The sequence below is a fragment of the Calliopsis andreniformis genome, chromosome 1 (assembly GCF_051401765.1).
Source record: "Calliopsis andreniformis isolate RMS-2024a chromosome 1, iyCalAndr_principal, whole genome shotgun sequence".
NCBI classification, from domain to species: domain Eukaryota; kingdom Metazoa; phylum Arthropoda; class Insecta; order Hymenoptera; family Andrenidae; genus Calliopsis; species Calliopsis andreniformis.
The window spans coordinates 13910546-13934515 of NC_135062.1; the positions used below are offsets into that span (position 1 = coordinate 13910546).

The window sequence follows — 23970 nt, forward strand, 5'->3', positions numbered from 1 at the left end:
AGAACTGGAATTGTGAGAAGAAACTACATGTGTAAATACAGTGACTTCTACTAATATTTGGATGCTAGGAAAATTTCAATCAATTTCTTGTGGTCTTAGATCTCCATTTCTCTGTTACTCTATCTACATAATTTGTACTTCTTGTAGAGGTGGAAGACAAAGAGCACATTACATAAGTACACCTAATAGAAAAGTGCTATTTTTAATTGCAGCAAATTTGTAAGAGAAGAGTGATTAGAAAAGTGATTTGTATTATGGTCATCGCCATTTCCTACTGTAAGAAAGAATGCCAGTGAACGTGATAATTACGGAAAGTGTTTGTTATGTCTGCTGGTTTCCCCAGGCCATCAACGAAACGCGAAATTGCACCCTCCACTTCTGACATCTCGAATCACTTTCCACCATTTTAACTTTAAAGAGGCGCAACACGCGCGCTCCTCACCCTGATTTTCACTTTTACCTCGTTCTACTTCCATCTACCACTCGTTACCATTTTTTCTCGTGCTTCTTCTTATTTCTTAACTCTTCGCTCGGCTTGTTGTGTTAGCTGGAAACACTTACACGCTGTCGTTAACAATAGCAACAGAATGTCGAGGGTTGCAACGACAGAGTGGCGCTAAGGTTAGTACTCTTCAGCTTCTTAAGAATATAATTAACTGACGAGAGAATTAGCGAACTTTAATGAAAGCCTTCCTCGCGAAAAGAAATACGAATAACTTGTGTTATTCTCGTCTGGCCAAGGTGAAGTCGATCGATTTTGCTAATTATGCTGTTATTAAAAAGTGATCAATGATACTTTGTTATACAATCAAGATTTTAAAATTAGAGATTTTAAAATTGCAAGAATTTAAAATTAAAAAAAATTAATTTAAAATATTGTTAAATATTATTGAGGGAATATGTCCTACTGTTATTACTTCAAAATTAATGTCAAACTTAAACTTTTGTCACAGTACTTGTTATAGATTTTTTTGTAGAAGATGACAAAAAAGTGTCTCATTTCATGATCAAATAATATTAATATTACTTGCGTAAAGAATTCATTATTAATGTACCTACTTACTAATCTGTATCTTTCTCTTTTCAACCGCTACGAAATCAATCAATAATTTTTTAAAAGGTTTTAGTACGAGTCAGCTAAGTATCGAAATTAGATCCATTTCGCGCCATTAACGGAGGGAAGTTCAAAGTGACTAAAGTGGCTTGAAAAGTGCGGTACGTGAAAAGTGAGGGTTCTATCGATTCGTCTGGCAGTAATTTCGCGAAAAAAGGAAAATCGAAGGGTGGCAGCGCCGAAATTTAATAGGAAAATTGAGAGATCAGAATTCTCAAGCAAGGAGCAAGTTATCGCTAAAAAATATTACAAATATATGACGCTGAATATATATACGTGGATACTAAATACTTCACATAATAGAAAAAAATAGAAAAAAATGCGTAAATGAGAAACTTTCAAAGCTAATATTTAAAAAATGTGTATATTAACGAAAAATTCTGATTACGCTTCCACAAAAAAAAGCTTTGAGATAACCATTCCACTGAAAAAATAAAGATATTCCCCTCTCGCGATAAAACATTCAAGTTCTGAAGTTAGCGTCGTTTTCCAAGGGAAATGATCGCTTGACGAATCATCCGACGCCTTTTGATGCGAGCAAATACCGTCGAATTCGCCGTCAAAGAAGCGGAAACAACGGGGTCTTTTGAAGTTCTCGTGTACTTAGCTAAATCGTGATAATAACAGCGTGCACTAAAGCGAGTCAACTATTCTCGTGGAGGGTCGTGTTTATCGTTTGTAAAACGCCTCGCATTCCACCGAGAAATACGTCATACTGACATACCTCCTGGAACAATAATTTCCTGCGCCTTCCATGGCAGCGAGTGTAAAAGCGTTCCCTTCGTTTTTACATTCGACTGACAACTACGTGCAGCTAATTCAGAACAAATAGGAGCATCGTGACGACATGCATGGTGGTTTATGTGCACCGAGAATCTGTGAGGTTTAGTTTTGTAGAGAGATTATTCATTCAGGAATTTCATTTTGGGAGATATGCGTGTGAATTGAGCTTAACTTTGAATTACAGTTATTTAACCATATAATAATAATAATAATTACCTCTGCACGATACTTGAAAACAATCTTAGAAATTAGAGAATTATGGAAAAAGTTGTTATGGGGTGTATGTAGATAGAATTAATAAAATTATTATAAAAAAAGTCTGAATGAAGATCTAGCTTTGAAGAAATTAATACGTACTAAAAAAGCTGCCTCTTTGTACATTCAAAATTTTCCTACAATTGTATCAATCGCCACGATCCAGTTACGACCTATAGACAACCGATTCTAAGACTGCAGGGGGCGTCCCAGAAAATCGCAAAGTCAGTAGAGAAACATTGAGGAACTGGTAAACGACAGCGTTAATCGAATTACTTGATTACACTCCCGCGGGCGCGGCTTCGTTTATGCCAATTAGCGCGCTCGTTAGCGGTAAACGCCACATCGTGTCACGAGAGAATCGTCCTCGTTGTTATTTCTCTCTATATCTCGTTAACCCGTTTCGTTCGCGCACAGCACGCCAGAAAACGTTTGATCTGCCTTTTCGATCGACGCTCCCGCCCGCATGCACTCATTTAACAAAGTTAATTAAGAGAGATACATCGGGAGTAAACAAAAATAGAAAAAAAAAAAGAGGAAGGGGGGGGGGGGGGGGCAGATAAAGAAATCGTCCCTTTTACGATGAATTTCAATTAATTACACTGGTGGAGCTTAAACGATGCCATTGTGCTCTGGTTCGACATGGTTTAATCCACTCCTCTGCGTGCTCTTATTTTATTCATTGCAATCGTGATAATATTATTGGAGAACGATTACTTACGATGTGATCAGGAGTATGGGAGAAAATGTTGAAACTGGATGGGACGAAATTGAAGCTACGGATCCTTGGAGAAGGTCGAGATTTCTAACTCTACACTCCCGTGCGTTTTTTTTCACGCTTTCTAGTATTGCTACCGTAATTGCATGAATAATTTGGATGAGGGCTGCTGCAAAGGAACTGCTTTTTGTTTCAGGTGCTACCTGATCGTCTTCGCGGTACCTGCGTCTGGCAGAGAAAATACAGTTTTCTGATTTATATTGTGCGCAAGTATTAGGGACGCCAGGCAATTTTAGTGGAGGCATTAAGAGAGCGTTCAGAAGGAAAATTACTAGATATTGTTGAACAAGCTAATCATAGCGTAGAAACTGCACCGTTGATCGATCACTTTTTGATTACCTACGTCTAATTCGAGTTTCTAGTCTCTTGTAATGGGCTCGATTAATCAATTCATTTACTTTCTACGAAGGATTATATTAACACTAATGAACAACTCTTCACCGAGAAATTATACATAATTTCAAAATTTCAAATATCAACTTTTCAGGTAGATACCCTAATTTTCAAATTATTAAAATATTGAAATATTCAGAGTTTTAAGTACGTAGGTATTCAAATTAAAAAATATCCAAATATTCAAATATGCCAATACTTAAGTTTACCAATTACCAAACACTCAAACTTACAGGTATCCAAATACTAGAATATTTAGATTTGAATTTCAGATATTCAAATTCTCCCATAGTCCAACATTCAAGTATTCAGGTTTCCAGACTTTTCAGTTCCTCACTTTTTTACTAATTTCACCCGCTAACTCAAGAAACGTAATAAGGCATAACTAGGCACCTCTGCAGTCTTAGTAATCATAGGAACCACGATTAATCATGATCGAAGCTGGCTCCTCAAGTCAGTTAGAATTCTTTCACGGAGTAGAAAAAGCGTCCCCACATGGCAGGCGAAATTCCTTGCAGCCAGACTTCGTGAATCTATTCTGGGAGCAAAGGGTGTTCCCAGAGTGCGTAACCGCGTGATTGCGCGGACGTATCAGAATACTGCATGATACGTAACTACTACGAGGTGTGATATTACATCTGCATTATATCGATGCGCACCATTCAGTTCACAGGGAGTTCTCCACCCGATAGGATTAAGGCCGTGCAGACACACGTAATGCGCATATGTGTCCAGATGATCTCGAGCGTTTCAGTTATTTGACCATGAATGTTCGAATTTCGGTATCTCGGGTGTTCAGGGCCAACGTTTGTCAACTGAATGGGGGAATTTAGGGAACTGGTACACTGGCCTTGAAGAATCTTAACCCCCAACTGGTATGACTCGAATTTTGATAGATAGTTATATTGACTCGACTTTGAACGTTTCTTAGATATAAAAAGTATCTAGGGATTGCTTATAGAATTTGATGAATAAGTTGTGAATTTTTGTCTACTATTAGAGAGATGACTACTCATATTTAAATATTTGAAAATTTCAAAAATTTGAAAATTGGACTGTTTAAAAATTTGAAAATTTAAATATTTGAATTTTTTGAAACTTTGAAAATTTGAATATTTGAAAATTTGAAACTTTGAAAATTTGAATACTTGAATATTTGAATATTTGAAAATTTGAATATTTGAATATTTGAATATTTGAATATTTGAATATTTGAATATTTGAATATTTGAATATTTGAATATTTGAAAATTTGAATATTTGAATATTTGAATTTTTGAATTTTTAAATATTTGAATATTTGAATTTTTAAAAATTTGAAATATTTGAATACATTAACCCCTTGATTATTAACTGCTCAATTACTTTCACGGAAACGTGGCGAATTTTTATAGGCGATTCACGTTAGATAAAGGACGAATGCAGGGTTATCAATTTTATAGACAGGTTACTCTAAGGAAATAACCCTAGGATCGATGTGAAGTTTCAATTACGGGTGAAAATAGAGATAGTGATTGATTTTGGATCCTTGATTTATTGATGCATGGTATTCTATCCGCCCATTTTCGAGATACCTGTAGATTACCTATCATGACGATCCTATGCATTATGTGCCATTTCTAACAGAGATATAATATCTATTATTTTACCTAATACGCTTGAATGTGATACAGCAAATATCCTCTTGGGTTTCTGAGGTGTCTGTATTAACAATACACCGCTATTGTAGGAAACTCTGGAACATCTCTAGCAAGAATGACAAGCATCAATGTCTTCCCTCCCTACGCTCGTTTCGCGTACTATTTCGAGAAAACCGTAATCTATGTCAACCTGCACCTTCATTTATTCCATTACATCCATTCCATGGATTTTCAGCTCTGCACAATGAAATAGTTACGATATTTTTAAAATAAATATTGCAAATATATCATTTACCACTTCAGAAAATCCTAGCTACTAATAAGTACACTGAAAAATATCCAACGCACACTAAAAGCAAGAATATTAAATAGAAGCATAAATTTGCACACCATCAATATTCTGAATAAAATCTGTTTTCTCATTTCAGTAACAGAGTACCTATATGTAGAATCGATAGACGATTTCAGATACCTAAATTATCGCAAAATTGAAACAAGCTCGGCTGTGAGTGTTCATTAAGGCTCCAAAAATGTGATTCTGTCGTTATTTCTACTGGCGCGCTGTTGCACCGACGCGAATTATGCACTAGCCAGTCAATTTATGGGGAAACAATACGGCAGAGGCGTAAGAGCGAAAATGGTGGAGGAGAGGGGCATTGAAAAAGCTGACCGCATGTTTCGCGGAGATAAAAGTTTAACGAAAAACAAAGTGAGCCAGCTGAATGGACGACGCGAGGAAAGGGAAGAGAAAAAAAAAATACGTTCATCCCTTTTGGAGCAGTCGGCGAAACATTCGAGCCGCAACAGGAGATGCCGCGGAGGACGAAATGCATTAAAATTCATCGCGTAATGACCGTCATAAACGGTTGAGCTCCGCTTGAAAAAATCTTCCCTCCAGAGAAAGAATCCTTTCTCGAGGAAGCAGCAAGGCACACACAGAATGTAGAAATATCACGGGAGAGCTTTTGTCTCGACTACTTAACGTACGATTAGCGAGTATTATTGTTATGTAGGAAGCTCGTTTAACAGCGAAAAAGAAGATTTGGAACATTCCAGCAAGAGAGATGAAGACAAAAAGCCTCTTGAATATAAGATTTTTATTCTTGTGCTACTCTATTTTCAACATATTTACTTTTAAAGTATCGTGGACTTATGTTTTTTATATTCTCCTTTGCATAAGAGAAAAGTTCATTTAGAATTCTATCTCTTACACTACAATAGAGGTATTTTAAAATTGATTAGGGAATCCACAAAATTTGAAAAAGGTTATTTGAGGAAAATCCTAGATTAGAAAGAATCCAAAAATTCAGTTAAAATGTTGTGTGAAGGCAACAAATATCCGAATTTGGATATAGAAATTATATGAATATCTTGCCTGCAATCGAGACAGCTCCAAGAATCAGACACTCCTTCGTCATGGTGGTTCTGTAAGAACTTAAGCACCAGTCCTCTGAGAATATCAGTGTTGACTCTCCGTTCGAATTTATCAGACAGTCAGAAGTACTCGATGAAATAGGTCAGAAAATATGAGAGAACGAGAACGTTCCATGAACATGGGACACGAACGAAAAATCTCGTTAGATTGGACTAACAAGGTGATGTGAAATAGAGGAAATTAAAAAGAGATAAAGTGGGTGATTTAATAGATCATATTCTATTCGATAAGATGACCTTTCACATTTCTCGTAAAATTCAACTGCTATATCTATCACACTCTCACGCTTCAGTTGATGGAGTGCAAACTGAACTCACTGACAGTGAGGCAGGAACGAGAAAAAAGCTCGGACGATGAAATAAAAACACTCTCAATTTTATTTATTCTCTGTGTTTGTTTCTTTTGAAATGCTATAGCCAATATTCGAGGTCTTTATATCTAAATATCTGAATATTTAACTACCCAAATACCCCATATATACCTCAAATACCCTCAATATCCCAAATATCCCAAATACCCCAAATAGTCCCAATATCCTAAATATTCTAAATACCCCAAATACCCCAAATATCTAAAATACCTCAAGTACCCCAAATACCTCAAATACCTCAAATACCCCAAATACCCCAAATACCCCAAATACCCCAAATACCCCAAATACCCCAAATACCCCAAATACCCCAAATACCCCAAATACCCCAAATACCCCAAATACCCCAAATACCCCAAATACCCCAAATACCCCAAATATCCCAAATACCCCAAAAGTCCTATAACCCAAATCTCCAAATTTTCATATATCCTAAACTGTTTCCCCTACATACATATATCTCCTCAAAATGAAATCCCATGCATAGAGAATGTGTTCCACAAACCAGAAAAAAAATGTTCGAAATTAGAACTGAATTCACCAATCCACTCCCAAACCCTAAAATTCTCCCACTCAACAGCCTGATTCGAGAACCATGACGAAAGAGGTCACCAAGGGGAGATCTCGACTGAGGAAAAAAGACGTTCCTAGGACACGGAACAAGAACGAAAAGTCCCGTATAAGCGTAGCCGCAGAGGCCTAGTCGTCGGCATGCAATTGGGACAAGAAAAGCAGGTTCCTCGAGCGTGCATCAATCGCGTGCACCGCGGTGCATTATAGCGCACGCGAGCCCGACGATACTCGAGCGGTCGGTCAGTCAGTCTTTTCATCGAGTCCAGGCTGAAGCACGCAGAACGGTACCCTCGTGCTTTTTGCTCGTTAGCTGGACGATCCTTTGCCAACGCGCCTGATCTTACGTGGACACGAGGATTTTCCACATAGATCTCGCGTTTCTTTCCACGCTCACGCTGATCGACGATGAAAGATAGAGATGGAGTTAGAGTCGGTCGTTACCAGAACTTTTCGCTGAAAAAACTTCCCTCTCTTTCCGACCTCTAACGCAATCGTGCAGTCAGTTCCCCTGATCCATGATTAACCCTTCAAATTGGTAGCTTCTGCGAATCGACACGTGAATTGATAAGATTTGACCTTTTATGTCTTGAGGTGCTTCAAGAAGTGTTTAAACAACATGCGTGCTGAATATATACATTTTTTGCAATTATTGATATGAAATATTACCTGCATACGAGAAAGTAGAACTTTGAAATATCACTAGGATTCTAAGAAGAAGTCCTGTATTTTGTTCAGGGTAATATTCTGGTGTGAATGGTAGTTTAAGGTGTTTTCAGAGTAGAAGGGGTTATGAGCTTCTTGCACGTTACATTTGAGTAAGGATGACTGTACTGGTTACACTGGCAGTGAATCGAGAGATCATAAACAAATCGATCCTGCAGCACAGCGCTCCAGGCTTCTCTCAGTTCTCACATGTAGAAAAGGTAGAATCCAGGGCTGTACTTCGAGGGTTTCGCGTGTTTCAGAGGATTTTACGGTACGCCGACATATCAGCTATTTATTGTGGATTACACGCGATTGTAACGATGTTTCAGCTCTGTCGAGCTGCTTTTTTCTGGATGGAAATTGATCTATTGGCGACGATATGGCGTGTCGGTGAACCAGGGATCTAAGTACTGTGCATACATATGCATGGATATGCAGTGGGCGTCTCGGAAGTGGAGGAGGAAATCTGATTGGTTCATGATAAATACCTATATAAACGAAACGTGTATACGTGATCCAAAAATGGACAATTTGGTGTCACTGCACAAAGTTTTTTAGAATTAGTATCACTAACTCTGATTTGTAACTTTCAAATCGTTGTGAATAATGGAACCCTTATTTAATTTTGAAATTTTATTTTATTTATTAATTTCAATTTTTATTGTTTGCTGTGACTGTATATCCTTACATTTGTTGCTAACAATAATTATAAAACCTCGTAAAACAGTTAATTGCCACAAGAATTTATACCATGACCGTCGTAAATAATTATTGTATGCTTCACATAAACTAAAACAATGTTATGTGACATTGTTTCACTTGGAAACGACCTAGTCAATATTTATGCATAATTCGCCCATTATATTTGTAGTCGAGTTTATGTTTTGTGTGTAGAATCGATAGCACACCCCTGATAACAGCACCAAACATTTTATTTCAACTCGATGTGTTTTTATGGAAGCGATACAGTACAGCGAGGAGTACGAAGATAACGGAAAGAGCTTCCCTGTCATTTACACAAATATTTTTCCGGTCAACGAGCTTCCAGAAGAATCACTCGATATTTTTAAGAGTAGAATAACTCTGCACGCGCTCAGATTAAATATTTTGCAACAAACATACCATGCAAACAATTACTGAGGGATTTCGATAACGAACCACTTCGAGATATAATACGTTTCTTGCATGACTATGCATGTACTATTCACAAGAAAAAAGAGCTGCTTTATGTCTATCAATTGCACTGTAATTAACACTGTAATAAATATAGGATAATTCCTACAATCATTAATTAAATTAATTAGATTATCACTAAGGATTACTTAAATTCTCTAACCACACACTCCAATTCCCATTTCCTCCAAAAAAAAGAAAAGAAAAGAAAAAAGACATGGAACGAATTTCTCCCAGTAAGTGGAACTAATCCTCAATCATTTCATCGCCGATTCGAGACGACCATTAGCGCAGTCACGCATGCAAATTATTTCGCGTTCAGTGTGTTTTATTAGAGCAAGGAGAAATAGCGACCCGGCATCGAAGCGTCAATAACAGGCGTCGACACTTTCCACAGATTTTTCTTTCCGCGTAGAACTGACATTTTCGAAATCAATTATGAGGGAGCAGAAGAGGAATCGGTGGAAAATGGCGCGGAACCGCGCTCACCGAGCTGCAGGGTGAAAGAAAAAAAGGCCTTCGACAAGATCGATATGGGAAATAAAATCTTTCATTTCTCGTCGGAGTGGTAATTTCATGGAAGTTCCAGCAGATCGAGATAGGAAAAAGTCAGCCGTGCCCGATAATTGCGTCCATAATGGCCCGGCGGAGTTTGACGAGAAGAAAAAATTTTGCCCTGCCCGACGGAAAATTCTGTCGGCGGAAAAGTCATCTCCGCGAGGGAGCACGCTCGTGAAATTTTAGATTCCATTAATGAAAGTTCCACCGTTCGCGCGGGTGCCGTCGATTGTTTCTATCCGACGATTATCGCGCTAATTTTGCATCACGCGAGGAACATCGCCTAGCGATTCGCGTTTATTGCTGGATACTCCTTTTTGGTCTAATTAGTCGACTTCGTTTCGGAAATAATGGCCGTGCTTTAAGACCGATGGAACTTTTTCATTTCAGAAACTCGATGCGGGAAAAAATCTATGTCACTGAATTTTAATGACCCGCTTTGGGAATTGGTTATAAGGCGATGCTGTTTTTACTTGAATTAGATGGAGATAAATTATATTTCACGTATGGAATATTCAAGAGCAGCTTCTCATTATTTTTCAGTTTATGCAGTCTCTGAAAAGGGCTGCCCGTGAGCTTTTATTACGTCCTATGAATTTAACTAGATGTTACGCACCTTTGAAGAGAAACTGTGAATTCTGCTTGTAATTACCTCTCTTTGAATGTTTTTTATCTTCATTTTTGGATAACAGTTTTGTAGATTTTTACAAGTAATGCAGCGATACTGTATTCGTGCTTTACTGATTAATGACATTTCAATCGACTAATTTAGAATTCTGAATTTTTATGGACTTGGTAAATTACTTTCTACGCAATTTTTCTTGGACTTCTCATGTTCTCTTCAGAAATATTCCTAATAAAATTGTCTATGTATACAGTATTTTTCTAACTAGGGACGATCGTCGCAAGGTTAAGAAGCTACTCCTCGTAATACTTTTCCATCGATAAAAGATCCCCCAGATACTCACGTTTCCAAGTGATTTTACCTTCCATCTCGCCACACAATATCCCTAACTAAAAAGACCACAATCGTCCCCCAAACAACGTCGCAGAAAAGCTTCGAGACCGTCCTAACGCGCAACGCTTATTCCTCCTCCCAGCGAACCCATAGAATCAAATCGAGAGGCTCTTCCCCAGCGGTGGCGCTGAAGAAAGCAAGTGTAAGGCTAGACGTAACGAGTCGCTCGCGACGAGACTCGTCGCGGTACGTATTCAAGATATTATCCGACAGCTTTTGATCTTAATCTAAATTGCTGAAACTTCCCGTGAAAGAGGATAATTCAAAGCCTCTCTTTCGCGATCCGCGGTTCGTCGAGTAAATTTGCAAACGACTGAACAGGAAGAGCTTGTTACACCCCCTCCGCCACCCTTCATTGCCCTTCGACGAGCCGCAATTAGCAATAGCCAAGGACATGATCGATGCTGATTCTATCCTAGCGCTTTATCGCTGTTTTCTTTATCCACGACGTTCAACTCCTCGCCCAGGACCTCTGCGACGCACAGTGTGACGTTTCGATAATCTAGGGGATTTAATTCTTAACTTTTTTCCTTTTTCTTATCGTGTACTTTGCGATGATTACTTGGAATGTTAGTTTCTAAGTATTTTAGCATGACTTGGTGATTTTATGAAACTTCAAAAAATCTTTCCTGAGTATGTTTAGGAGTAATACTAAAACTAAATATGATACTATTACTTAAATATATATTTCGGAATTAAATTCTCCTAAATTATAGAAACATCACACTGTGCGACGATCGCCATCGATCGTTTGTTATACTTGTACGTTTGCTTGGACTCTCGAACCAAGAATCTTCGTCGCGAGACCGAAACAAGTTCGGAAGAACTGGAGAAACGAATGTTTTCTGCTTCCCCCCAAGGTACTCATTGATTCTATCCAACAAAGTTTGCTCCAGTTCGAAGAAGTTTGCGTATTTTTACAAGCACCAGTGGGACCTCTGAAGTTTCTTGGGTGCATGTTTAGTATTTCGTTTTTTGGAGGGACTCCCAGACGATGTTTATCAGTGTTTACCTTTTATTTGAGGCGTGGCTGATTTATGCGCTGTTCTGAAAATTGGGGCGCGTTTTGACGAGAGGGGGAGCATTGGAAAATTGTAAATCGTTTAGCTGAATTGGTGGAACGTGGATTTATCGAATGAATAGGACTCGCTGAATTGATGAGTCTTTACAGTGTTTAAATCTGAATTTCCAAGCTGTAGAAATTTGTTACCTATTTAGTTATCGAATTTGTATTGGAATATTTTAATACTAAAATATTTCTAGATTTTAATATTGAAACGGATTACAATTTTTAAGTTTGACCTCCAGAGTAGCATAAAACTCAAAGAAAGAGCCATTACAGACAAATTACTGCACAAAATCAAGACCAAAAATCGAGCTACATTCTCATATCTGATCCAAATCTAGATCCCTGAACAACACAAGCCCTCGTCTCCCTATCTTCCCCCAAGCGTTACTTCAACTGCAAAGTTGGAAGAACTGTCTAGAATACTCGAAGAATTTCTCCCGATAACACACTGTTCCCGATGTCAACGTACCAAAAATATACTTGCTCGCACGAACAAAGGCCCCTCCTCAAATAAATCGAGTTATTCTCGCTAGCAATCTCACAGCACGCATTTCGCGAAAATACATGCAGAGTCGACGAAACCGATAATCGAACGCACGCTTGACAAACGCGTCTGACAATGAGATAATGTCGGAAGGCAGTCGCAGTAGCATCTCCCATTCTCGTTCCCTCGCAAATAGAGATTAGATATCTACTTGAACGTGCCACGACGGATGGATCTGTTTTACGTCTCGAACCGTTCCGCCATGCTCCTTTCAAGGCTTACCAATCCTACGTCCTACGCAAAGGATCGTCACATCGTTTTTTATTCTCTCCTCATCGTCGGTCGCTCTAGTTTCAGCTCTCCTACAGTTCTCTCCAAGCACGCCCGAGATAATCACTCCAAGAGGATAAAAGGATCTTCCCCCGGCCCTTTTCTCAATAACGCTAGACCCTTAGTGTCGAATTCGTCTTACGAGGGAAGGTCGCGAACTGGACGAGGGGTCTTCTCGATAGAATCGGCTTTAAAACGCGGCAGCCAATAACTGTCAGTTTTTTGCGCGGCCATTGAGGCTGATTGTTAACCATCTTTGTGAAAGTTGATGGATTTAGATGGGGAGGTTTCCATGGATTATTTTTTTTAAACCTCAAATAGCACAATGGCGATGGATGGAAGGAGGAATTTCGAATTTTGAAAGGAATTATTTGTTTTCTTCGAATGTATGACTGTTGGTATAGAGAATGGAATTTATATATGAAATTCTGATTCTTGTATTTATAATATTCAATGGTTATGTTTGAATATAAGGAAATACAGTCTGTCTGTAGCCTCAGGTCAAATTTCAATTTTTAGACTGAAATGGTCAACTAGTGATCAACTAATGATCACCTAGTAGTCACTTGGTAGTCATCTGATAGTCACCTAGTGATCACCTAGTAATCAAGCATTCATGTATTCAAGTCTTACTGACCACCCACTTTCCAAGACGCAATACCACAAAAGTTAGAAAACGAAGGGCAATTCTGTTACACGAAAATTCCCTTATCCGCCAAATCACGTTGTCCTATTGCTTCACCCAACAAAACCACTAACAATAACCCCACAGCCTGCAATCCAGTCTCTTTACCTGGCACTCAACGACCACTCGTGAACCCGAAGGAAACCCATCGGACAATTTGAAAATTCAACATCTGAATCCATTTTCCGCAAGAATGATTAACCACCAGCTAATCTTTTCGAATCCATTGATGCTCATCGACTCCTAAGTTCGAGGCCCTCTGCCATCGAAAAACCTCTCGACCTGTTCGTGACCTGGCCATTGTTAGGCACAACTAGCGTCGCAGGTCCTGGCCAGGAGGAAAGATTATCGGTCGGCCGAGGAACTCCTTTAATAACGGTCACTGGCTCCTTTCTAGGCCCACGTTCCTCCTCGATTGGCCAATCTCGTTGTCCCTCTATTTCTGCAGCTTTGTCGTGTTAATTCCCGAAAGCGTAAGCCCCCAATTCCCAGGATATGTAGACGACCTAATATCGACTTTTCATTCGATCATGTACGTACAGTGTACAGCACACTGGGGAAATCGCATCAATACGCGGTAATAAACTGCCACTTGCCTTTGATTTACCTGACCAGCTCGATCGAACTGCCTTTGGACGAAATCTGTTAGCTGGGGAAGACGAGTTAATTGGGCGTGTCAACATTCCTGAGGATTGGTTGAAAATTGAAACGAATCTATCATAACGAAAATTTCATAGCTGAATATGGAGACATGTGAAATAATATTCTTTGAAATATTATCAGTGAAATATCTGTGAAATATTATTTGAAATATTATTTCAAGTTATTCATCCCTTCTTTTGTACCTGTTATACTTTTAAGATACAATTTTTCATTTTTATTTCAAGAATAATTCACTTTCCTCAGTTAACTCTGGGCAACGAGTAATCTGATAACCAGATTAAGGTCGTTTTAGTTTGTTATTAATAAAAACTTGCACGAAGCAAGAACTGAAAATCGCGTTTACAAATGTTTGGTTACAGAGCATAATAGAGATGAGGGAAAGCTTGTGTGGTCTATTATTCAGTGATCTGTAATCTTGATGGTCTGAATTACGGATTTCATAAAGCTGCTACTATATAGAGAATAATTATTGTTATCTACATACATAACTGTTACCTATGCTGCTAACCATTAACCACGGGAGAGTTAAACAATTTCACGTTTTCAATCAAATGGGTGAATAATCTCTCACGTCCTGAATCAGTTTGCCTGTTTGTACTATCTGCATTGTTCGAGGAACCACTATATTTGTATGAATCACTATCTCTATTTTGTAACACTGATATGTCACTCATGGCATTATTATAGGAGAACATATCTCTTTTAACCTAGTCACGAGCTAAAATTGTGGTGCTTGTTTGGATACTGTAAACAATTAGGTCTTTGATTTTTACATTGTTAAAGACTAATAAAATGGAACAGTTGTATGAGGAGCTTTTCTATTTGGATTACTCTGCCTGCGAAGAAATCTTTAGAATAATCGATTCCATTTTTGTATAAATTTGAACGAAGGAATTGATAATGTTTATTTAAACGATAATCGAATACTCTTGGAATTATCTCGCATCGACATGAGAATTTCGGAGAAACTTGACACTCCTTTGTAATTAATCTCTCCTTTGCAGGCGTTTGCCTTTCGCAACATGCGTTGCGAAATCTTACGGAAAAAGAAGAAAATTTCTTTCTTATCTGTCGTTTCACAGATAACGCGCGCATTTTTACTATATTCATGGCGAAACACAAACCCGTATTTTAGATAATTGCATTTATGAAACACTACCACGTTGACGTTCCTTTTCACTCATTGCTTATTAAATATTTTATCACTTTTGTTTTAGTTTTAATTAATATAGAAATAAATTATATCTTTCGAGAGAAAATAACTGAAATCTAAATTTCTATTATGAAAAACAAATTTTTCACTTGATGTGTCGGCTGTTATACTTCAGTGATTCACTAATTTTAATTAAATCTATACTCCAGCGATTCTTTAATTGATTTCATAGTACTTTATTAAATTAAAAGTTTGGAATCAGTCGGAGAATTAAGGGAGATAAAAACTTTTGATAAACTAGTTATCAAAATGTGCCCTAAAATATTACTTAGACACAAATCAGCGGCTAATTGTGAATTTTTAATTAGTAATATATTTTCTAAGTTCCTTACTTTAGAAGATGTATTACATGGAACAAAATTAAATGAAAATTTAATGGAATCGAGGACAGAAATGAGCATTAAATTAAGAATTCAGAGAAAAATTTCACTGAAAATCGAATTCAAGATTCGATGCCATTAAACGGGCAAAATTGAATCCCAAAGTTGATAAAAAATTCAGTGGAATTAAATATTTATATCGCTGAATGACTAAAGTTCAACTGAAAACTAAATTAAAAATTGATTAATAATCAATCTAGAGACATTAACAAATTCGTCGTATCTCGATCAAACACAACTGATAAAAAATTCATCACTCCAGTTTAACATTACCTAACAAATTCATCTCTCAACCCTACGACCACTTTCAGTGGCACAATTTCTTAATCCAATCCAAAAAGATATGAATATTTTCTCTCCTCACAAGTCTAGAAATACAGTAGAACCTCGATTAACCGAAGTACCACAAAATTTAAAATTTAACCTGAAACATCCTTTTGATACCTAGTCTCATTTTCACCAGCAAGATAATATCTTCGCTGTTTAAGTCTTAGTCGATCCCCTACTGTACTCATATTGTTACTATACACTGTCTACCAAAAATATAGGACCGTAACCATACAGTTAGTAAAGGAGTACAAGTTGCTTGCTAGAAATTTATTACGTAATAAAAAAGTTATAACAATAAAAAAGTCACTATATTAGATATAGATAAACACAGAAAAGATTAGTCTACATTAGATAATATAACAGAAACTACTAAAAAGTCAGATGATTTTATACTTTTAGCCGACAGTGCATACCTCCAATAAGCACAGTCCTAAAAACTAGAAATTTCGTACATTCGAACTTCGAAGTTCGTTTAATCGAGGTCCCACAGTCCTCACTAACAATCAAAACCCCTGCTTACCCGCCTTACAGACGTCCACATCCACATCGTCGCTGATGCCATGTGGAAACTTCGCGTTAAGCAGCTCCTCCACAGTAAACTTTCGTTTATACCTCGCGGTCTCCTCTCTGGAATCCTCGACCGCCCGGCAATCGGCGCACAGTGCCGCCAAGCAGAGGATCGAAATCACCGACAGCAGCCTCATCTCTCTACCATCGATCGGTGCAACGACAAACGAGCTTCCCGTGCCACTGAGGCCACCAAACACCGATCGTACTACCGTCTGCACCGATGCATTTGCCACTGTATCTCTCACCCTCTTCGCGTCACCTTAAACGCTCGGTCCTCCACTCGCGAACCACCACTCGAGGACGCGGGAAAAAACTTTCACGCGAGAAGACAGGGAACCACCGATATCACATCGCACCGAGATCCTTCGAGGCGAGCAGGGATCTAGGGTCAAGGATCTATCGAGTGTCCTTGCAGAAGAAACCAAGGGGCGGGATTTTCTGTGAAAGAACGCGATTACTTTGCCACTGTGTCTGAATACAGAACAGTATTTTCATTCAAAACTAAGGGAGATGTTTAGATTCAGAAGTCAGAACAGTGTTTAAATTCGAAACTCAGTGGAGCGTTTCGATTCAGAGCGGCGTTGAAATTGAAAAGTGATCGAAGTAAGGTGAATTTAACGAGGGCAGAGCAATGACGGAAGTGATCCACAGCGATCGAGACTGCAGCACGCGTACGACCGCGTACGAAACGTAATCGCGACTGAGGTTCGGTCCGCGGCGATCGGGCGAGTGGACGGTGCGTACGTCATCGACGACGATAAGGCAGCGCGGTCAAAGTTCGTGTCACAGATTAGAGGACGGATCGCCGGCGGCGATCGTCCTTGCGTGGAGAACGTGGAGAACAGACTGATCGTCCCTCGCGGCCGACACGACGCGTCGTTCGAAAGCGCGCGCTCGTACTGGCATTAAGTCGAGAGAGGGATAGAGGAGGAGGGGGATATGTATGTATATCTAGAGGGGATGCCGGGGAACAAGCGGTCTCCTCCCTCGCAAACCTGCACAGCACGAGGGTGGCCGAGACACTGACCGAGCTTCCGTCGCTCGGGCACGAGCGAACCCTAAAGAATCCTACGCCAGCCGAGAAACACTTACGCCACTCGTTTGTCTGCCCTCCCTGTTGCCAATGAAATACGACGATTGGGACTTCGCGATGGTAGTCGATGGGTGGTTTCATGAAGGCTTTTTACCGATGGGTTGAGATTTTTTGGAACGAATTCGTGTTTCGGATAATTAGATGCCAAAGTGCTGATTGTGTCCCATGAGAAGTCAGCTATAAAGCATTGGCTTTAATGCTTTCCAGGAGACTTCTCATGAGATATGTATGGTACACTACTGTGCCTAAGTATTTGGACACTTTCACGTTATTGAAGGATGTGAAATATGGGAAGTAAAATTCTGTAACATGGTTTTGGCTATAAATCTCATCTCCGACGATTTTATAAGGTTTACAAATACCGATGAGAATAGTATTTAATATCAGTTAGTATAAATAAAAAACTGGAGATATTTCAGGTATTTTCAGTAATGCGAAAGTGTTCGAATATTTATGCAGGGTAGTGTGCATGCAATTTTTTTATAGAGTAATTTTTTAAGATAGAGTAATAAGTATTTTTAAGATTTTTTACTTTGCTATAACTTGTTACGAAAGCTAATTTAAGATTTCAGGATTACATGGTCACATAAAAATGCCTAAGGGGCCAAAAGAGTTCAGCTAAAGTGCATAGCTATCTTTGCCAGTAGTTTTACGGCTTATTTTTTATGCGGTTTTTATACACAAATTCTTATATGCAAATAAATTTGGAATAATTATATTAGCGGTTATATTATACACATAATTACGTTAATTATTCCAAATAAGTATTCCATTATTTAACTTCCTATTATTATAAAGCAAGAATAAACAATTTTACCATAATACGATGTTCTATTGAACTGAAATAAAGAGCATTCCAATAATCATTAAAGGCAAACATCGAATCATAATTATTTGCCATGTAGCATAACTTTAACGAGAGCTATTAACCAACTGTTTCGAAATTGTTAGCCCCTGCTGTGTTTCCAAATATCTTCAATACCTCATTATATAAATTTCATTACGATCAAATTCACAGAATCTTCTCATTTTACACACCTCTAATGCTACTGCTACTTAAAAAGCGCGTCGAGGAGGACAGTGGCGCAAGGATGTCGGTTTTCGGTACATATTGATAAATATTCCAAAAGTGGCGGGGTCGGTCGCCCACGGAAACACGTGTTTCATATCCCACGCAACGACCTGTATCGGTCAAGTATCGGATTACTGTCATGGGATCACCCTTTAGGAACCCTGCCTGTCTATCCGAGGGTAAGTGCATGTCGACGCTGCACAGAAACCCTCCACGAGAGAATAATCTCTGAAGGTACGAGGGAAAAACCGAATTCTCTGTTAACATCACGCACGAACGAACAATACGCGTTACAGGATGGACTATCACCGATGGAGAAACAACCGAGCGAACCTCTGAGCCGAAATGAATTGGACACATCTGATTTTTCAGCTTTGACATCCGTGGCAGAGTGTCAACGCAGAAAATGAGAAAACCTGGAGGGACTTCTATGTACTGTGACTCCTTGGAACCTCTCTAGTTTCGTTAACACTAGGAAGTTAGAGGAACTGCTTGATAATAAAACTCAGATTGAAGGCTTAGGTTTACTGAACTCAACATTTAAGGGCTATTTGAGATGGTGACGTACAGAGCGAGTAATTAATCTTACGAAAATTGTCTTCAGAAAAAGTTACAAATATTCCCTCTACATTATTCTTTCCTCTAAGCTTGACCACCGCTATTAAAATACAGAGAGTACTGAAATTACATTCAAGCTGAACAGAAACTGAAATGAAGCACGAAGCGAGCGTCGATCAAACGCTGCGTCAATTTTTAATCTGCTCAAAGCGCGCCGCGAAAGCAGGAAATATTGCCCCGAAAGTTCTACTGGATTACAAAGGTTGAAAAACAAATGGCACGGCCGCGGGATTCAGCGGGTGCTCGTGCCATAATGAGGCACAGTACAGGCGCAAACTTTGCTACAATTAGCGTGAAATATTTTAAACGCCGCTGCGTATTTCCAGGATTTCGTTAGATCGCTCCCTCATGCCTGCGCGGAACAGGATGGAAACGGCGGTACAATTAAGCCAGAACGTTTGAAATTTATTTCCACGGCGCGCCAGGGAAGCGTCCTTCAGGGTATCTTTCTATATCGAGTCGTTCCTCGTGAAACTTCCCAGAAAATTCGAGCTGGAAGCCAGAGAAACTTTTCTGCTCGCGCGATCTTTTCTTTCGCGTTCAGTTTCTAATTTTCCTGCGCGGCACGCGGTCGCGAGGAGCTCGCTGGTCCCTCACCCCATCCCACCCTTGGGCTGATCGCGATCTCCCTGCCCTTGCCAAGAAGTTCGACGGTGAAATAATTAACGTGGAAAGTTTGCACGCGATTGAAAGATCCTGCGTTACGATAGAGCGCCGCTGCTGAACGGATCATCGACTAGCGACATTAATTAAAATCGAGGAGTTTAAACCCCATCGCCCCTTTTGCTCTAGCTCCTGTCTGTGGTGGCTCTTTCCATCGACAAGACTAGTAGGTATTCATTAGTGGAGGATTCTTGTCACGGGAATGGGTGATCGAAGTGATCTTGAGACAAATTGTGTCGACGTGAAGTGGAGCTGATGGGGTATGTTACAAAGTGTTTTATTATATAGTGTCTAGGAGTATTTTTGATACGATATTTATAAGTCTATTACCTTAAAAGTCGTGAATTTAATAGTGTTATTGATTATCGAAAGTATTTTTTTGCAACTGCCTAAAAAATAATTTTTTTACAGTCTACAATCGTGATCAACAATTTCCTATTACACACATCTACAAATTTATGATTATGAAGCTTTAGATAATACCATCCTTTAAAAAGAAACAGTAGTTTCAGATATTTCACAGACTACTATTCTACAAATAAATCTTACAAATTCGAAAAAGTTAACAATTCATCACTTGCTTGAAAAATCGAATAAAATAAAAAATTCTATACAAAAAAGAAACACAATCGATCTCTATAGCTTCTAAGTGGCTCCACATGCAATTCAATTACCAAGTAAATTCTTTCTCGCAAACGTGTTTCTCAGATAAATATTTCTTTCGCGAAAGACTCGTCAAGAGACCATTCCATCGCAGTTTTAATTCTTTCCCGCTGTACAGTGCATCACGCGACTGCCAGCGGAGTTTATCGTGGGCCAGCGAAGAAAAATGAACGAATCGCGGGAGAAAGAGGGAAGAAGCTTAGGGGAGGAACGGAAACGGGGAATCGACAAGGAAAAACGAACGCGTGTGCTCGTTTAAACGAGCTGCCAACGAGTAATTAATAGCGTTAACACGCACTCTTCGGTGCGCGCATAATGAAGCCGATCAGACCTGCGTCTGAAAGCTTTCGCCTCTACCAGACCCCGTCTCTCTCTCGTTAGACGATCTCGTTCCGCCAGTGACGCAGAAGAAAGAATCCCCCAAGAATCTCGAGCAAGGTTTAAACATCGTTTGGTAAAGCCTGACGATAGACGTCGTCGAACAAAATTTCATATTCCAACGCGAGGTCTACGTGCTCTGTCGTGGGGATATTCAACCACCCAGTGTCTTTGAATTCTTAGGGTAGGAAAATATCCTCACCAAATTGTGTACATGAATTTAAAAGAGTCTTCGAAGAGTTAGTATTTATTATCGATACTATGAATATGTGAGAAAATAGATTAAGTAAATCGAGTTCTATTCATATATGAAAAATTGTCTAAGTTCGTGACCCATTTTTTTTTTTTAACCACAACGAAACGATTTCAATGAAAGTTTTATTCACTGTAGGACAAACACTGTTACATGGATTCAATATACGATTATTTGTATACCTTTCAGAGAGAGTTTTATGCTTTATGGTTTACTGGTGAATGACAGTATTTTTTTTTCAAATATAATCACTATTTTCCAAACTTTTTTAATTTGATACTGAAATAAAACTGCATCTACTTCTGGTATTTAGAATTAAACAAAATTTAACTAATTCATATAGAGAGATGTATGAGTACCTACTATCAGAACTGATACCAGAAAAGCTTACAATTAGTTTTCCTGGGTTGTGGAATTCTGAATTTAGTGTAAACTTCTTATAACATCGCATAGAATTAATTATAACAGCACAGGTTTAACATTTAAAAACTCAGAAATTGCGAAACTCCTGTGAACCGATTTGGAGTTATTGTTCTGATGCGAGGATAAACAGGGGAAATGTTTGTTTCGATAAAAATATATTCTCGTGGGAATTTTTCTAATTGGAGACGAGATTGAAGAACACTGACGGCGAGGGCAGATTATCTTACAAACGATGTGAGAGTATATCTCTGGTATTACCGTCAGCCTAGCGAAGTTACGAGAGGATATTCAAATCGATCATTCCAGTTGAATATTTTCTAGTAATGGAACATGAAGCCGCGTAACGATGTTCCCAAGCAAAACGAGCACAGTGAATGGCGGCTCCTTCGATTCGGGAATAAAGAAATAACCTTCTCGTTTTCGATTACGTTCTACAGGAGATTTAATCGTGCACAGCATTTGGCAAATGAAAACACATCGATTAGATTTAAGCGCCTTTTTTTCTGAAAATTATATTGAATTTTCCCCGAACTCAATAAACTAATAGTGCCAATCTATTTCACAGATGGATATAAAAAGAAATTGTACATTGGAAAAAGTTATGATCAGTATCTTCGTATTAATGCAAAAAATATTGAGAGTTGTTGATACAATACTTCATGTTTTTTCGAAAATATATTTGTAAAGTACCAGGATATATTGGGTCAATATTATTTGACAATGTGTATTTTGTATTAAATGATGCTACCTTTTATCTTCGAGATAAAATGTTGTATCTATATTTTAAATATATGATTGACACTCGCCCTCTCGCACCAATTTAAATATTTATAATCTGCATAATCCTTGAATTTACTTTAATTCATGATAATAAAATGTATGAAAAGCAGTTTTAACTCTATATTAGCAAAATAAAGATCGTTTTCATATTCCCTCTAAAAAACAAAGAATACAAAAAAAATGTCTATCTCAATTCTTTTCTAAATTTGCTATTTCTAACTTCAGCTCGAAAGACTTTCTGACACGATTTGTCCCCTTCGTTCTCGGACACCCTGTAGATTCAATTTCATGCAAATTCGCGGCGTGTAAATCTCGAGCAAGTAGCTCAATGTGTAAAGCTTTGAATGTCCAAGTGGCTGTTTTTATGCGCTCCTTCGCGAATAGTGGAGCCTTATGCGCTACGTCTTAAACAGTGCCTAATTCGAAATAAAAAAGAAGAAGGAGCCTGAAGTTTTTTGTGGGCAGAGCCCCAGTCGCAGACGCACCTTGTCTGATTTCGCAGAAGCACTATGCACACGTGGTGCAAAAAGGAAAACGAGAGTTGAACGCGTTGCAACACAGCTCTATTCATTCACCTAATTTATTGCTCGTCACAGAGCGATTATCGCGCCTCGGGCGCACGATAAATACCTTTGTACAACTTTAATCGGTTGTAAACGCAAAATTGAACATAAAGGGACGCTTGTGTGAGGGTTTTGCGAATCAGACTACTCTAAGAGACTTCTAATTGCGATTCGATAACTCAATCGCTTCAGAGTGAGGAACATTCAAATCATTTTGTGGGAAATTGAAGTCAAAACAGTGACATTTGATTTTTAATCATTGATAGTTGAACATATTCTGTAATCTATCAATTTTTATGAATCTTAGTTGTTCAATCTCTCCAGTTAACTATTATCAGATAGTAATGAACAAAGGACACACAAAATAATGCCATTTTCGTGATGTCAGGTCGAATTATCACAGTTTTATAAGCAGTTAATGAATCGAATAAGCTCGAAAATTGGCTGATTAATCAATTACAAAACAGTTGAATTAATTCAATCCCTCATGCATATTCTGTTTCGCAAACCGTACACTTACGTCTCGCAAATTTCACTGTCTCATTGATCAATTATATAGAAAAGTCTAAAATTTCTAAACACATTATTTTAATTTAAAAGCATAGAAAATATTTCTTAAAATACGAAACCTTGATCAAAAGTCAATAAAGCATCTATATTCCTATTTTATTATGTACTTTCGTATTTTAGTACGTTTTGTAAAAATAAAATTTAAATTATGTGTCATAAAGACAGTAGTGAAAATTCAAAAGCAGAAATAAAATCGATTCATGCAAATTAAACATTTGCATTCAGTTTATAGGTACAGAAATGCTGTAATAGCCATCTAGCGGCAATGCATACAAGTTCAATCACTGTGCTCAAAATATGTGAAATAAAAATTTATTTATTACTAATTGATTTTCACTTTTAGAATCTAGATCTGTTGTACAAAAAATTTGCTTG

The 23970-nt window shown here is 38.3% G+C and overlaps 1 protein-coding gene across 1 annotated transcript in view; it reads right to left on the bottom strand.

Annotated features, from left to right (window-relative positions):
* Positions 1-16653, bottom strand: part of Tok (tolloid-like protein 1 tolkin) — a 58893-nt gene extending 42240 nt beyond the window's left edge. The window contains exon 1 of the mRNA XM_076377867.1: positions 16470-16653. Within this exon, the coding sequence (XP_076233982.1) occupies positions 16470-16653 (184 nt within the window). The remainder of the gene's footprint in view (positions 1-16469) is intronic.
* Positions 16654-23970: the final 7317 nt, after the last annotated feature.